The 15,188-nt window shown below is 34.0% G+C and overlaps 2 protein-coding genes across 2 annotated transcripts; both read right to left on the bottom strand.

Annotated features, from left to right (window-relative positions):
• Positions 1-2,575: 2,575 nt before the first annotated feature.
• On the bottom strand, positions 2,576-9,518 carry HELRODRAFT_192795 (hypothetical protein; the record flags this gene model as incomplete). The annotated part of the gene is made up of 6 exons (XM_009023899.1): positions 2,576-2,667; positions 5,314-5,507; positions 5,697-5,781; positions 6,397-6,464; positions 6,658-6,754; positions 7,379-9,518. The coding sequence occupies 6 exons, from the start codon at positions 9,516-9,518 to the stop codon at positions 2,576-2,578; spliced, it is 2,676 nt and encodes an 891-aa protein (XP_009022147.1).
• Positions 9,519-10,880: 1,362 nt separating this feature from the next.
• On the bottom strand, positions 10,881-14,889 carry HELRODRAFT_176556 (hypothetical protein; the record flags this gene model as incomplete). Its single annotated transcript, XM_009023898.1, has 8 exons — positions 10,881-10,988; positions 11,101-11,226; positions 11,663-11,826; positions 12,779-12,832; positions 13,060-13,139; positions 13,862-14,012; positions 14,396-14,429; positions 14,776-14,889. The coding sequence occupies 8 exons, from the start codon at positions 14,887-14,889 to the stop codon at positions 10,881-10,883; spliced, it is 831 nt and encodes a 276-aa protein (XP_009022146.1).
• Positions 14,890-15,188: the final 299 nt, after the last annotated feature.

Genomic DNA, 15,188 nt, shown 5'->3' with positions numbered 1-15,188 from the left:
CTCTATATAACTCTATATAACTCTATATAACTCTATATAACTCTATATAACTCTATATAATCAAGCATACTACCACATTCAATCAATAAAAATCCCACTAAAACCAGGAACCACCGCGTACCTGTTACATGTATGGTGTGAAACAAAACAAAAAAGAACTCAAAACAAAAAACACACCACCAAGTAGAGTAAAAGAATAGAAGTCCCTAACCTACCTATGTAACTAAATTACCTTATGCCCTAGCTTACCTATATAATAAATTAATCTCAATCTCACCTACCTACGTTTCATTAACTTAACTCAAAACTCATGAAGAAAGAGAAAAAGGAGTATAAAAGAACATAAAATACTACCACGCAAACAAACATGATGTATGTATGTATGTATGAGCAACCGCTAAAGAACCCACCTAAAATATAAAAAAATACAACATACAAACACACAAACCACAGACATGCAAACTCTATATAACTCTATATAACTCTATATAACTCTATATAACTCTATATAAATAAAATTAAATAAAAATAAATAAATTAAAAAAATATAAATATAAAAAAATGAGATCAGGCACTCCGACTCGAGCGAGGCAGAAATGCCTGATCTGATTTCAACGCTTTTTCAGCTCCTATTTATACTCGTTTTAACCATACATTTTCATCATTTCAATCATTCACATCAATAAAAAACTTATTTAATGTATGTACTACACTATTATACAGTCTTAACCACAATGCTAACCGTACTAAATTGACGTCATCGAACGAACGCCTTCGAAACTTTCTGATTGGCTGGTTGAATCCGCTATATTGCTTTTTATATAAACATATGATCTTGTTAATTAATTGTATACATGTATTCTAGTTAATTTATCTATATATATATATAGAGATATATAGATATTGTATATAAATTCATTATATTAATAAAAGCAACAGTAATCAGTGCTACATATGTACGCACGCAGTTCAAATTTTTCGGCGAGAATTCAAAACAGTTTGGGACCACACCTTGCTTAACATCACTTGTATCATTTAAATATTTATATACGGCTTTACTCGGCCTGACTCTCAAGCCGAGCCAAGCAGGTAAATTCCAAGCCGAGCCGGGCAGAAAAAATCCAAGCCGAGCCAATCCAATCTGAGCCAACGTGGGTAGATTTATAAGCTTTTACATTATAACAGTTTATAAGGTCGGTTCCTTCCAGTGGTATAATGTTAGATCACGATCATCAAATAACTGATTTTTTGAGAACATATATATTATTATTATTATTACGGAATACGGATAAAAAAACATCAAATTTAAAAATTCCTAAGTCTGATTTCAGTGCAATGTCGATGATGATAATTGTGACCTGATTGATAAACTGAATGACTGAATAATTGGTTGAATGAATGAGTGAACGAATGAATTAATGAATGAGAAAAATAAAAAAAGGAAATTAAACTTTACTTCAAAAATCGTCGTTACGGTACTCCATTGCACCGACCACCACCATCTGGTCGGCACACAAGATGTCATCCGAACTGCAGAATGTCATTCGAACAGCCAACGAGCTGATTCTTTTTACACCACCATCATAATATGTAAATCATCATGAGACCACCATCTGAAACGTGCTGACGCCCACCACTGTCCACCTTTCATCATTCTGTAGACAAAATTTTTTATCAGCGTAGTAGTAAATGAATGCTAGAATCTTAGAAACAAAAAATTGTAAGATGAAAATAATGGCAAATAAATAATACTTTAAAATAATAAAGAGAGTAAAATGTAAAAAACTTACCGTCGTCCATTCGACAAAGGCAGAATGTTGAATGCGGTCTGGTTCCTACGTTGTCGTCCAAAACTGGTGCGAGATTGTTGTTGAAACACAGCCCGTGGGATGGAGAAAGATAAAGAAAAGATTCTCATCAGAAAGCTTAGCGGTGCCTGCATCTCAAATTGCTTAATAAAAATAATCCTATCTACCTATTCAATTACCTTAACTAATCTATATTAAATTGTTAATGGTACGATAGTATCGTATCCTCAACTTACCTATTCATTACAATTAAGCCCTAGCTTACCTAAAATTACAAAACTCAAGAGCCCAATTCATTTAGCCAATCGGCGTCCACCCCACCACCTACGTAATGTCTTGGGCTCCAACTTAGTAATAAATTAGCAGATAAATTAAATAATAATTAAATAATAAATTAAATCATCTCATTTAGAATTTTAAAATAGTCCTACCCTTAAGCTAAAATTACGGATTTGTCACAGAGCGTAACCGTTTTTAAATATAGTATAAAGAAACAACACTATACCTCAACGGTATAGTTAGAATTAGCTGTATCATTATTTTACGGATAGTATAGGCCTCAAATACATAACTGCATATTAATGAGGGACCGACATATAATTACGGTACTTTACTATTACTAATGCTTTAAAAATTCATTTGTGATTCTTTATCGCATTGATAATTGAATATTATTGAATTAATAATAAAATTAATGAATATTGATTATTATCATTATTATTTAGTATTACAACTGTTTATTATTATTCAACAACAACAACACACGTTTAGACGACATTTTCCCCGAGATCGGGGATTGCCGTTTGGATACCTATGATGAAACCGAAATACCCCTCGACGCCATCAACATCCGTCACATCTGTAACTATTTATTATTATTATTATTATTATTATTATTATTCACCCTGTGCACTAACAAAATCCAAATAATGTTGCTTTTATTATTATTATTCCATAATTATTATTATTAAAAATTAAAAAGTACACAAACATACATCGTTACAATCAATATAAAAAAGCAATACAACACACAAAAGCGATTACATCGAAAATACTATATATATATATATATATATATATATATATATATATATATATATATATATTATTTACAATCACATTAAATAATTCAAGTTAATTCTAACGAATTGAAAAACAACAGTAAAACCATAATAATAATAAATAGACGAGTTTATATGAGGGTGTGGGTCTATGTATGTGTGAATACGTGTGTGTGTGTGTGTGTGTGTGTGCGCGCGCAAACAAAATGATAAATTGTTTAAATTTAAATTGTTTGAATTCTTCTTCTTCTTCTTCTGCAAAAACAAAGTAAGCGCAGAGTTAATGTCACTCACATGTTATGAAGACGATATAAAATGACGTTAATAAATAAATAAATAAAATAAACAAGCGTGACGTCATCATGACGATGACGTGACGATGAGAATGATGACGAAAGCAACTTCTTCCCAACATAGACAATATAATTTTTTCTTCTAGCGCCCCAAAAAAACGAAATGAAAAATTCGAAATTTCTATTCTTTGTAAAAGAAAATTTACCTAAGGTATTTTTTTACTTCTAAGAAAGAAAAGAGTGAAAGAAAGAGAGAGAGAGAGAAACAAAGGTAGCGAAGAAAACGAATAAAATCTGACAGTTTGAAATGAAAATACAAAGAAAGAAATGACAAAATAAATAAAAAGAGTAATAATAATAATAATAATGATAACAATAATAATAGTAATCATCTTAAACCACCGTTATTTATAAATAAGTTACCGGCAATGGCAAATAACAAAAGAAAATAATAATAATATTGAATACAAAACCAAACGTACATAGACACACACACGCACGCACACACACACACTCCTAAGTTGTTCAGCCAGAATTAAATGTATCTAATTATCGTACCCAAATTACATACAGATACAAACATATACACACATACATACATATATACACACACCTACACATACATACGTACACACATTCCCATATTGATTTAAGAGAGAGAGAGAGAGAGAGAGAGAGAGAGAGAGAGAGAGAGAGAGAGAGAGAAAGACTATCTATACATGCAAGAATAGCAAAGAAAATAATCTTTCATTGTAATAATAACAATATATATATATTTATATATATATATATGTTGGTAATAGACCATAATTTTTACAATATTCTATAAATTCTACCTAATGTTTGGCGTCAATATGTTTGTAGTTCGTTTTTTCGATTTATCTCACTAAAGTTTTTATACATATTAACGAAAAACATTCGGTAGAATTTGTAGAATATTGTAAAAATATATATATATATCTGTGTGTGCGAGTGCGTGTGTTTGTGTGTGATTGAGTTGATAACAGTAATCAAAATTCACCGCTAATTACATCGTAGCGATTAACAAACAGGGGAAAATAATGTGGCGATATAATTGTAATTCATTTTTATGTTCGTTCGTTCGTTCGTTCGTTCATTCATTCTCTTATTCATTCATTCATTTATTCGTCGTTCATTCATTCATTCAATCATTCATTCATTCATTCAATCATCGGTTAATCGTGCATTTAATTCTCGCAATCATTCATCTATTCATTCAATTTTGATTCATCTCTTGAACCTTTTCTACCTTCACTCATTCATCCATGAATTCGTTCATTCAGTCATTCATCTATTCATTCATTCAATCATCTATTCAGTAATTAAATCCTTAATCATCGATAATTCACTCACCCACTCACTCCATCCTAAATGAATGAATGAATGAATAACATATTTGAACACATCAACAAAATGACGATGACGTCATTCCACGAATAACGTCATCATCTCCACCACCAACACCACTATTATTATTACTATTATTATTATTGTTACTATTGGTATTATAACTATTATTATTACGATCATCATCATGAGTAGCAGTAGTAGTAGTAGTAGTAGTAGTAGTAGTAGCAGTAGTAGTAGCAAAAGTAGCAGTAGTAGTAGTAGTAGCAGTAGAAGCAGCAGTAATAGTGATAGTAGTAGTAGAAGTAATATATTTAGCATGGTTATTACTACTATACGTAGTATCTTTACTTTTAAAAGTACTATTACTATTACTGCTACTACTACTATTACTGCTACTACTACTATTACTACTACTACTAGCGACGCCAGCAACGTTATCAACAATATAATCACTAGAGCTGATAAAGGTAGTAGTAGTAGTAGCTATAGTAGCTGCAGCAGCAGCAGTAGTAGTAGTCGAAATAGTATTAATAGATGTATTAGGAACACAATTACTACTACTGATAAGGAGTTCATTCACATCACTACTACCATTACAATTAACGTTGTGGCCATTAGTACCACCACTACTACTACTACCACCACAACGACCAACGACGACTCTACTGCTACTACTACCACCGACGGCACTACTACTACTACAACTGCCAATACCACTACTACTACTACCACCGACGCCGCTACTACTACTACTACTGCCAATACCACCACTACTACTACCAGCACCAGCGCCGCAACTACTACTAGTAGTACTAGATGTTTGTTTGTTGTGGTTGTTGTTGTCCAGAAAGGTAGTAGTAATGATGCTCTCCTGTTCGACGAAGTACTGGCTGCACGTCAGATACTTCCGGATGATGAGTGGCAGCGGTAGGCGGTCGATCAAATCTCGACGGGTGCCGGCCAGTATGACGAAACTAGGGATGTGCGTGTGGGTATGAGTTTGTGGGTTAATCTGACGAACGATCAATCAACCAAAATCAATCAAACAATTAGTCAACTAATCAATCAATGAATTAATCAATCAATCAACCAATCAATCAATTAATCAATCAATCAATCGGTGAACCACCAACCGGCAGAGATGTTGCAGTGAATGTACAAACATGAGCCTGGATACGGGGTTGATCAGGTTGACCCTCATCGGTGGCACGCCCAGAGCCCGCGGTTTTATAAAGTAGGAGAAGGAACCTATGATGTTGACGACGACGACGACGATGATGATGATACTGGAGATTATGATGACGATGACGTGGCTTGTTGACGATGATGATGCTGATGGTTAACATATCAATCAACTAATGAATCGGTCATTCAAACAATCAATCAATCAACCAACCAAACAATCAACCAACCATCCAACCAATCAACCAACCATTATGACAATTCTGGATAGCTTTCTCGATGAACTCAACTATTGTGGCCTCTCCGTGCGATTTCGGCTGAGCGTTGAAACTGAAGTTACCTAATTACAATTAGTCATTACAAAGCGGTAATCATGACGTCATCACTTATTGTAATAATGAGAACATCCTTTTTTTCTCATTTTAAAACACATATTGTAATTGTGAAGTTAAAATAATAAAATTTATAATGTAAATTATTATAGATATTCTACAATGCTGGCCATACATTTTTTTTAAATTGACACAAAGAGAAATAGAATCAGCATTAAAATACGTTCAAATCGCGTTCCTATCACTGTAAATTGCGTAAGATGACGATACTACGGAATTAATTAAACTCCTATGGAGAGGGTCAGACCGAATAAAATTAATTAATGGTAGTCTAAAATATTAAAAAAACCTCTGAAATGTTCAATCCTTGTGTGGTGAATCTGATCCTCTGCCTTGAAACTCAAACTCAAGAGATACCTATGGTGATGATGACGACGATGATGAAGACGATGATGATGAAGACGATGATGATGAAGACGATGATGATGAAGACGATGATGATGACAGTGATGATAAATAATTAGGTAGATAAATAGCTACTGATGATAGCCCCGCCCACAAGACTAATAACCCCGCCCACAAAACTAATAACCCCGCCCACAAAACTGACCTCTCATCAGAGCTATCCCTAACGAGAAATGACCCAACGGGCTGGTCGATCAGCTGATCCTCTGCCTCCTTCCAGCTTAGCGGACCCCAGTACCACCCTTTCTGTGATTGGTCGGTTGGAGATTTGATTGGTCGGTTGGAGATTTGATTGGTCGGTTGGAGATTTGATTGGTCGGTTGGAGATTTGATTGGTTGGTTGGTTGGTTGATCGGAGTTTTGATTGGTTGGTTGGTTGGAGTTTGAATGATTAGCTGGTGCTTGATTGGTTGGCCGGAGTTTGATTGGTCTACTTACTGAATGATAAAAGCAAGGCAAACATTGAAAGCAGTAGAAACTCATTAAAATCACCAACTAGATGAGTTTCCATTACGCCAATTTTTATAAAAATTAGCCCGAAATAATAATAATAATAACAATAAAATAATAAGAAGAATAATAAATTAAAAAAGATCAACTAACACTTTTTAATTCAGTAAAACTGCCAATGAAATTCTTTATGAATACATCATCATTTGAGCCGGCCATATTTCTTGAAGTTGAATTACTACCTAACGAGGTATGAATGAATGAATGAATGAATGAATGAATGAATGAATGAATGAATGAATGAATGAATGAATGTATGGATGGATGGATGGATAGACGAACAAAAAAATGGATGAACAAACAAGCAAACAAACATGCAAGAGAAACGAAAAAAACATATATAACAAAACACACACCACTCAAACTCAGACACGCCCCTTCGAATTCCCCCAGACTTGAGCACTGATTGGACGACAGCCTGGTGTGATGGTGGCCTGCATTCTGCGACCTTGACCTAATTTCGGCCTCTCCGCCAATCGCAGTCGAGTGTCTCAAGGCCAAATGGTCCGTGGGCAATTCGGGAAGGCCTCGAGTTCGAAGGTCAAACGAAGCCAATCTCGTAGTGTTGTTGCTGCTGTTGTTGCTGTGGTGATTTATATTGGGTGAAAGATCGTTCCTTCTGAAGAAACTGTTGATGTTGTTGTTGTTGTTGTTGAGGACCGGGGCCGACAATGGCAGACTGATGTTGTTGTTGCTTTTGTTGTTGCCGCTTGGCGCTTTGCCGACCGAGTGTTTCTTGAAAAATCGATGCGTTTTTGTAGCAAAGTTATTATTATTATTATTGTTACTGCTGTTGACGTTGTTGTTGTTGTTGATGGTAGTGTTGTTGTCCGACGATGACGTCATAGTTGTCGTAATTTTAGGCTTCTTTCTGGTGAGAAAATTTTTAAATTTCGACTTAAATGAAGTTTTCTTCTTCTGATTATTATTATTATCACTATCATTATTGCTACGATTGTCTTGAGTGGCAGCTGACGATGATGCTGGCAATGCAATAATAGATGTTGATAAAGATGGTGAATGTTGTTGTTGATGTTGCTGTTGATAGAGATGTTGTTGCCGATTTGTTGCGAAACTCCTATCCGTCACTGCAGTAGCAGTTGGGAAATGTTGAGTCTCCGAGAGGCCGTCAACTGGAAATCTTTCAGAATTGTTGTTGCTGTTTGTGTTGTTGATGATGCCATTGAGGTCATTTTTTATGTTGTCTGCATTATTGTTGACGTCATTGTCGTTGTTGTGGCTGATGTTGGTGTTGCTGATGTTGTTGTTGCTGTTGTTGTTGTCGTTGTTGACATCATTGTTGTTGATTTTGTTGTTGTTGTTGACGCCACTGTTGTTGATGTTGTTGCAGCAACTGGCCACAGAGTTTCGAATCACCTCTTCCTTTTTCATCATTATCTCTTTCCAGCTCATGTGAGTGCACTCACTTTCACCACTATCTCCACTTGCAGCAGCAGCATTAGTAGCTGCAGCAGTAGCAGCAGCAGCTGCATAAGCAACAACATTATCATTACCGTCATCATCGTTATTATTATTCATATCATTACTAATATTATCATCTATATTATCATCATTAACAGTTATATTATTATTATTAATATTTATAATTACATCATCATCATCAGCAGCATTTCTGATACCAATGGGTTTATTAGTAACACAATCATCATAACCATTCTTATTATTATTCTTATTATTATTCTTTTCATTATTATTACTATCCATTTTAGGATTATCTATATTATTTTTATCATCATCATCATTACCATCGTCGTCGTCCTCACCATCATCATCATCATCATCATAGCCTGTAAGCAGTTTGGTAACAGTATTATTATTATTATGGTTGTTATTATTATTATCATTGTTGTTATTATTGTTTGTATTATTGGCGGCCATTTGGTTTTTAGGCAGCCTGTTTATTGTGGGGCCACATTGAGCTCTTAACACTAAGAGTGATTCACTATTTTCTTTATCATTATTATTAATATTATTATTTGTTCCCATGTCATCATTATCATCATCATCACCATGTTGGTGTGTCCATGCTGTTATATTTGAAGTTTCAGCTCCAGCATCGTCGTTATTGTTATTTTTTAATAATTTTAATACCGAAGCTTCACTAGCAGTTGTCGAATAGAGGACCTTCACGTTGGCCGCCTCTGTACTACCACTGCTATTTATATCATCCACTAACATTCCTAATCGTCGGCCATTATTTATTATGATGTCGGCGGAAGCATCTGTGACGTCACTGTTAGGATTTTCCATGATTTCTTCTCGACAAATGTTTAGTCTACTACTGCTGCTACTGGTGCCGTTATTGTTCGGGGTTTCGTCGTTCGGGGTTGTGCCATTGGGGGTAAGCGTGTCACTGGCGTTGTTGTTGTTGATGGGGAAGTTAGCAATGCTACTCGAGTTGGATTGCACATTTACGGAGCAACAGAAGGCCGCAAACGGGTACCTCTGGTGCTTCAGGTTGATCGGGATGTTCATTTTTTTTTTTTAATTTTATTTCATCATCCGAATGTCTGGATTTCAGATTTTTTTTCCTGTTGTTTATGATTTTTTAATGAAATTTTTCTTATTTAGTCCTGGTAGACATTTTTATGTTTTTCTAAAATTTATTTTTAAATGCAATTTTTAAATGAAAAAAGGAGGCCACAAACCAAACTGAAATTAAATTTTTTCACAAACGAAAAAACATCTCCCATGGACCCAAAAAAAATATTTTAGCAACAATTTTGTTGAAACATGTTCAATTTTTGCATGCAGACAGAGGTAAAAAAATTATTTATCAATATTTTTTTTAAAATAAACATGTTACGTTAGAGCAGTTAGAAACAAAATTATGCAGCGTAACGTAGAGAATTTTTTTAATTTTTTTTATACATTATGAATCCAGGTCTTGTACTATATTTCGATTTTAGAAACATTTTTTCGATCATTTTGCCAATTTATCATATGAATATCCAGTTTAATCTCAATCATTTGTATAAATTATTCATTTTCTACGCAATTATAGACTATTCTTACATCTTATCGGCGAAATATCGAGGCTCCATACAATATTTCAAATTAAAATAAATTTTTCCGATAAATTTTAAATTTTGTCAGTGTTATAGTGTTGGGTAAGATTTAAATTTAAATGATTTTAAAAAACTATCTAATAAATTTATTGTTATTTTTCTTTATTATAATTTAAAACCAATTATATAATATATATGTATAGGTATACATACATGTTTGTATGTAATGTAATGTAACGCATGCATATGTATGTCTGTATGAATGGATGTATGTACGGACGAACAACGTCAATTAAATATTGAATTAGGAAAAAAATTAAAAATATAGGACAAAGTTACCACTACCATTCATTCATTAATCCATTAATTAATTAATTAATTAATTAATTAATTCATTCATTCATTCATTCATTCATTCATTCATTCATTCATTCATCCACCCATTCAATCTTTCATTCAATCATTCATTCATCCACCCATTCAATAATTCATTCATTAATTCATCAATCCATTCATTCATAAATTCATTCATTCACTTTCTGCCATTCAAGTTATTGATAAGTAGTTTGTTGTACTCGTTAACCAGGGCTACGACGCGTTTGGATATCTCCACGCAATCAGCATCCAGTGTTCTCGCTGATATAACTGGATGGATGGATGGATGGATGGATGGATGGATGGATGGATAGATTAATGGATAAATGAATGAATATGTAACTAGATGAATGAGCAAATGTAATGAGCAAATGTATGATGGTGAACAGATGGATGAGTGATTGAACGAACGAATAAATAAATGAATGAATGAATGAAATAATTAATTAATTAATTAATTAATTAATTGATTGATTAAAAAGCAAAATATTCCTTCCTGACATTCGTTCATGGCGAAGTTGCTCTGTTCCAGATGCTGCCACTTCCTTTCCAAATTCACTAGCTGCAAGTAAATTTTTAATAAAATCATCAGACAACTATGAAAATAAAAATTAAGCGCTATAAAAATGTAAAAAAAAAATTGTAAAATAAGATTGAAAAGTGAGAAACATCACCTGTGCATGCGTGTCATTCTCGTTGAGTTTACTTTTAATTTCTTCAAAACGTCTGCTCAGCTTATCGACCATCTCTCTGACGTCATCACGTCTTCTTTGTAGTTCCGTTCTGTCCGATTCCAGTTTCTAGCGGTGATATTGGTTGTATGAAAAGAAGTTTGTGATTTGATTGGTCGGAATAATTGTTTCAATTGATTTCCATTGGTTGAGAAAATTAATACCGCTAAGCTATTGGTTGATAAATATTTGTATGGTGTGATTGGATAGATGATGTAATTTTATTGATCAAAATAACAATGTGATTTGTTTGGCTGGTTGAATTGATATCATTTTTTCCCAATTTATGATTGGTCGGTCAGTAATTACCGGCCTGATGATGAACCGTTCTAGAGAGAAACATTGCGATTTGATTGGTCGAAATAATTCCTTCACTTGAATTTGATTGGTCGAGTGTGTTGATGAATAACGCAAACTCATTGGTTGAAAGAAATGTCTTTCATACTTATTTTAAAAAATTATTTAAATGAAGTAAAAAAAGTGAAAAATTAAAAAATGAACTCACTCTCTTTTTATCTTCAGTATCTCTCTTCAGTTGGTCGATATCGCTGTAGACCTCAATATCTCCCTTCATTGTTGACATCTTCTCCTTTATTGTCCTCAACTCGTCCTTCATCTTTCGTTCAAGATCATCCAAGTTCCTCAAACTATCTTGCAGTTTCTTATTTTCTGGAGGAATGACGGTTATGATACTAGTTGTTTATCAATTTATTAATTTGTCTTGATTAACTTTTTCATTCACTCAATCACTCAATTATCAAGTCAATCTGTGGATTATCTAATTAATCGTCTAGCAAACAAAACAATCAAACAGTCAATCAATTAATCAGCAAAATCAACTAATCCACCAATCAAAAATCAAGTCAACCAACCAGCTGACTTGACCAATCAAAAAATAACAAATCAATCAACCGACCAACCAGAAAGCAACAAACCAACCAGCCAGCCGACTGACCAATTAGAAAGCATCAAACCAACCAACCAACCAATGGAAAGGCCAGTCATAGTATTTTCGGCGTGGACCATTTCGCGCTCTTTAAATTTTAAATCCCCTTTTAGCTGCTCGAATTCAGTTTTTGACGGGAGAACCATGTTTCCGGTAGTTCTCGTTAAGTTCTTGTGTGTGTGTTTGTGTTTGTGTGTTTACGTGTGCATACGTGCGTGTGTGTGTGTGTGTTTGTGATTCATTCTTTCATTCATTCATTCAACCAACTCTGCTTATTTGTTCCAAGTGATGAACAATTGACTGCTCTAATTGCTGAAGACGATTCTAAATGAAAGAATTAATGAATGGGTGAGTGTGAATGAATGAATGGCTAAGTGAATGAATAAATGAATAGACGAATAAACAAACGAACGAACGAATGAATGAACGAACGAATGAATGAACGAACGAATGAATGAACGAACGAATGAACTACCTCTTCGGCAGATTTCACTTCATCAAATGTTTTGAAAAATTCTGCAAAATCATTTCATTAATTGTCATCATCACCATCGTCATCATCATCATCGTCATCATCACCATCACAATTATAATCATCACCATCGTCATCATTATCACTACCATCACCACAACCATCACCATCGTCACCACAACCATAGCCATCATCACCATCACCTTCATAAGTTTGTTCCTTCTGCTTCAGTTCTCTATATTGCTGACTGCGTTCGCCTAATCGTGATATTATAATATTATAATTATAATATCATAATTATAATATTATAATTATAACTATGATAATAATTATGAGGTTGTGACGATGATTATGGTGGTGGTGATGATGATCATGATGGTGATAATTATAATATTATAATTATGATGGTGGTGGTGATGATGATGGTGATGATGATGGTGGTGGTGATGATGATAGTGGTGATGGTGATGATGACGATGATGACCTTGGTTCATGTCAAGGTCAACGTCCAGCTGTTGGCTCTCTTCATTCAGCCTCTCCACTTTCTCCTGTACATCTCTCGCCCTGTTTCCAAGATTGATGGATGAATGAATGAATGAACGAATGAATGAACGAATAAATGAATGAATGAATGAATGATTGATTGATTGATTGATTGATTGATTGATTGATTGATTGATTGATTGATTGATTGATTGATTGATTGATTGATTGATTGATTGATTGATTGATTGATTGATTGATTGATTGATTGATTGATTGATTGATTGATTGATTGAGAGAACGAATGAGAGAACGAACAAGCGAACGGGTGAGAGGACGAATATGTGAACGAATGAATGAAACATTAATGAAGATAGTACATTGGAAGTTAACTTAATATGCAGGTAAAAATTGTCGCGATCAATCAATATTCGCTTAGCGTCTTTGTGATGGGGGAAAATTTTGGGAAAAATTTTTACACCCTCTCTTTCTCTCACTCACTCATTCTTTCTTGTCCATTTACTCATTCACTCTTTCTTTTTCATTCACTCGCTCACTCTTGTTCGCTCACTCATTCTTTCCTTTTCAATCACTCACTCTTTCTTTTTCATTTTCACTCTCTCACTTTCTCTTTTTCACTCACTCTTTCTTGTTCACTCACTCACTCTTTTTTGTTCACTCACTCACTCTTTTTTGTTCACTAACTTACTCTTTTTTTTTCACTAACACACTCACTCTTTTTCACTCCCTTTTTCATTCACTCATTCACTCTTTCTTTTTCACTCACTCCCTCTTTTACTCACTGTCTCTCCATGGATGCGATCTCCATGTTGTCATCTTTCACTTGTTTCAGCAGCTTCTCCTTTTCCTGCTGCGGGCTCAGTGAGGATTGCAACTCCTGGGTCATCTGCTCTCGTTTCATCTCCAACAATCTCAGCTGCTCGTACAGATGGACTGAATGAATGAATGAATGAATGAACGAACGAACGAATGAATGAATAAACGAATGAATGAATGAATGAATGAACGAACGAACGAACGAACGAACGAATGAATGAATGAATGAATGAATGAATGAATGAATGAACATACGAACGAACGAACGAATGAATGAATAAATGAATGATTGGATGGATGAATAGCTCGATGGTTGTATGGATTAAGGAAGAAATGAATGAATTGATGAATAAAAGAATTAGCGCTTAAATGATATAATGTCTGATGAATTTTTTATTCATTCATTCATTCGTTCATTCTTTCATTCGTTCATCCATTCGTTCGTTCGTTTGTTCATTTATTCGTTCTTTCTTTCATTTGTCACTCAATCGTTCCATCACCTGCTTGCTGCTTTACCGGTGAAATCATCAACTCCTAATTAAATGAATAAAAGAATGAATGAATGAACGAACAAACGAACAAACGAAAGAATGTATAAATGAATGATTAAATGAATGAATGAGTGAATGAATGAATTAATGAATAAATACTATGCAACAACAAAAATCCTAAATCCAATAATGATTTTGTTAAAATAAAATAAAATATGGCTATAATGAACAAATGAATGAAAGAATGAATGAAAGAATGAATGAATGAATTAATTAATTAATTAATTAATTATTAATTAATTAATATGTGAATTGATCGATAGATTCATTCATCCATCCTATTATTTTTATGACTGCTAGCCAATCAAAATCATTTTAACATTTTAAACCTCTTCCAATTGGTCCTTTTTGATGTTCAGGGCATCGATTTGTTGCTGTTCTTCTTCCAATTTCTTCAACATTTGGTCGTTCATGTCTTTCAGCTTCCCGTACTTCTTTCTCATGCCCTCCTCCTGATTGGTTGAATGGTTAGATGATTGAATGATTGATTGATTGGCTGATTGGTTGATTGGCTGGTTGGTTGATTGATTGACTGATTGGTTGGTTGATTGACTGGTTGGTTGATTGATTGACTGATTGGTTGGTTGATTAACTGGTTGGTTGATTGATTGACTGATTGGTTGGTTGGTTGGTTGATTGACTGGTTGATTGATTGATTGACTGATTTGTTGGTTGATTGACTGGTTGGTTGATTGATTGACTGATTAGTTGGTTGGTTGATTGATTGGTTAGTTGATTAGTG

This window comes from Helobdella robusta, assembly GCF_000326865.2.
Source record: "Helobdella robusta unplaced genomic scaffold HELROscaffold_38, whole genome shotgun sequence".
NCBI lineage: Eukaryota > Metazoa > Annelida > Clitellata > Rhynchobdellida > Glossiphoniidae > Helobdella > Helobdella robusta.
The sequence above is the reverse complement of the archived record's forward strand: the minus strand, read 5'-3'. Positions and strand labels throughout refer to the sequence as shown.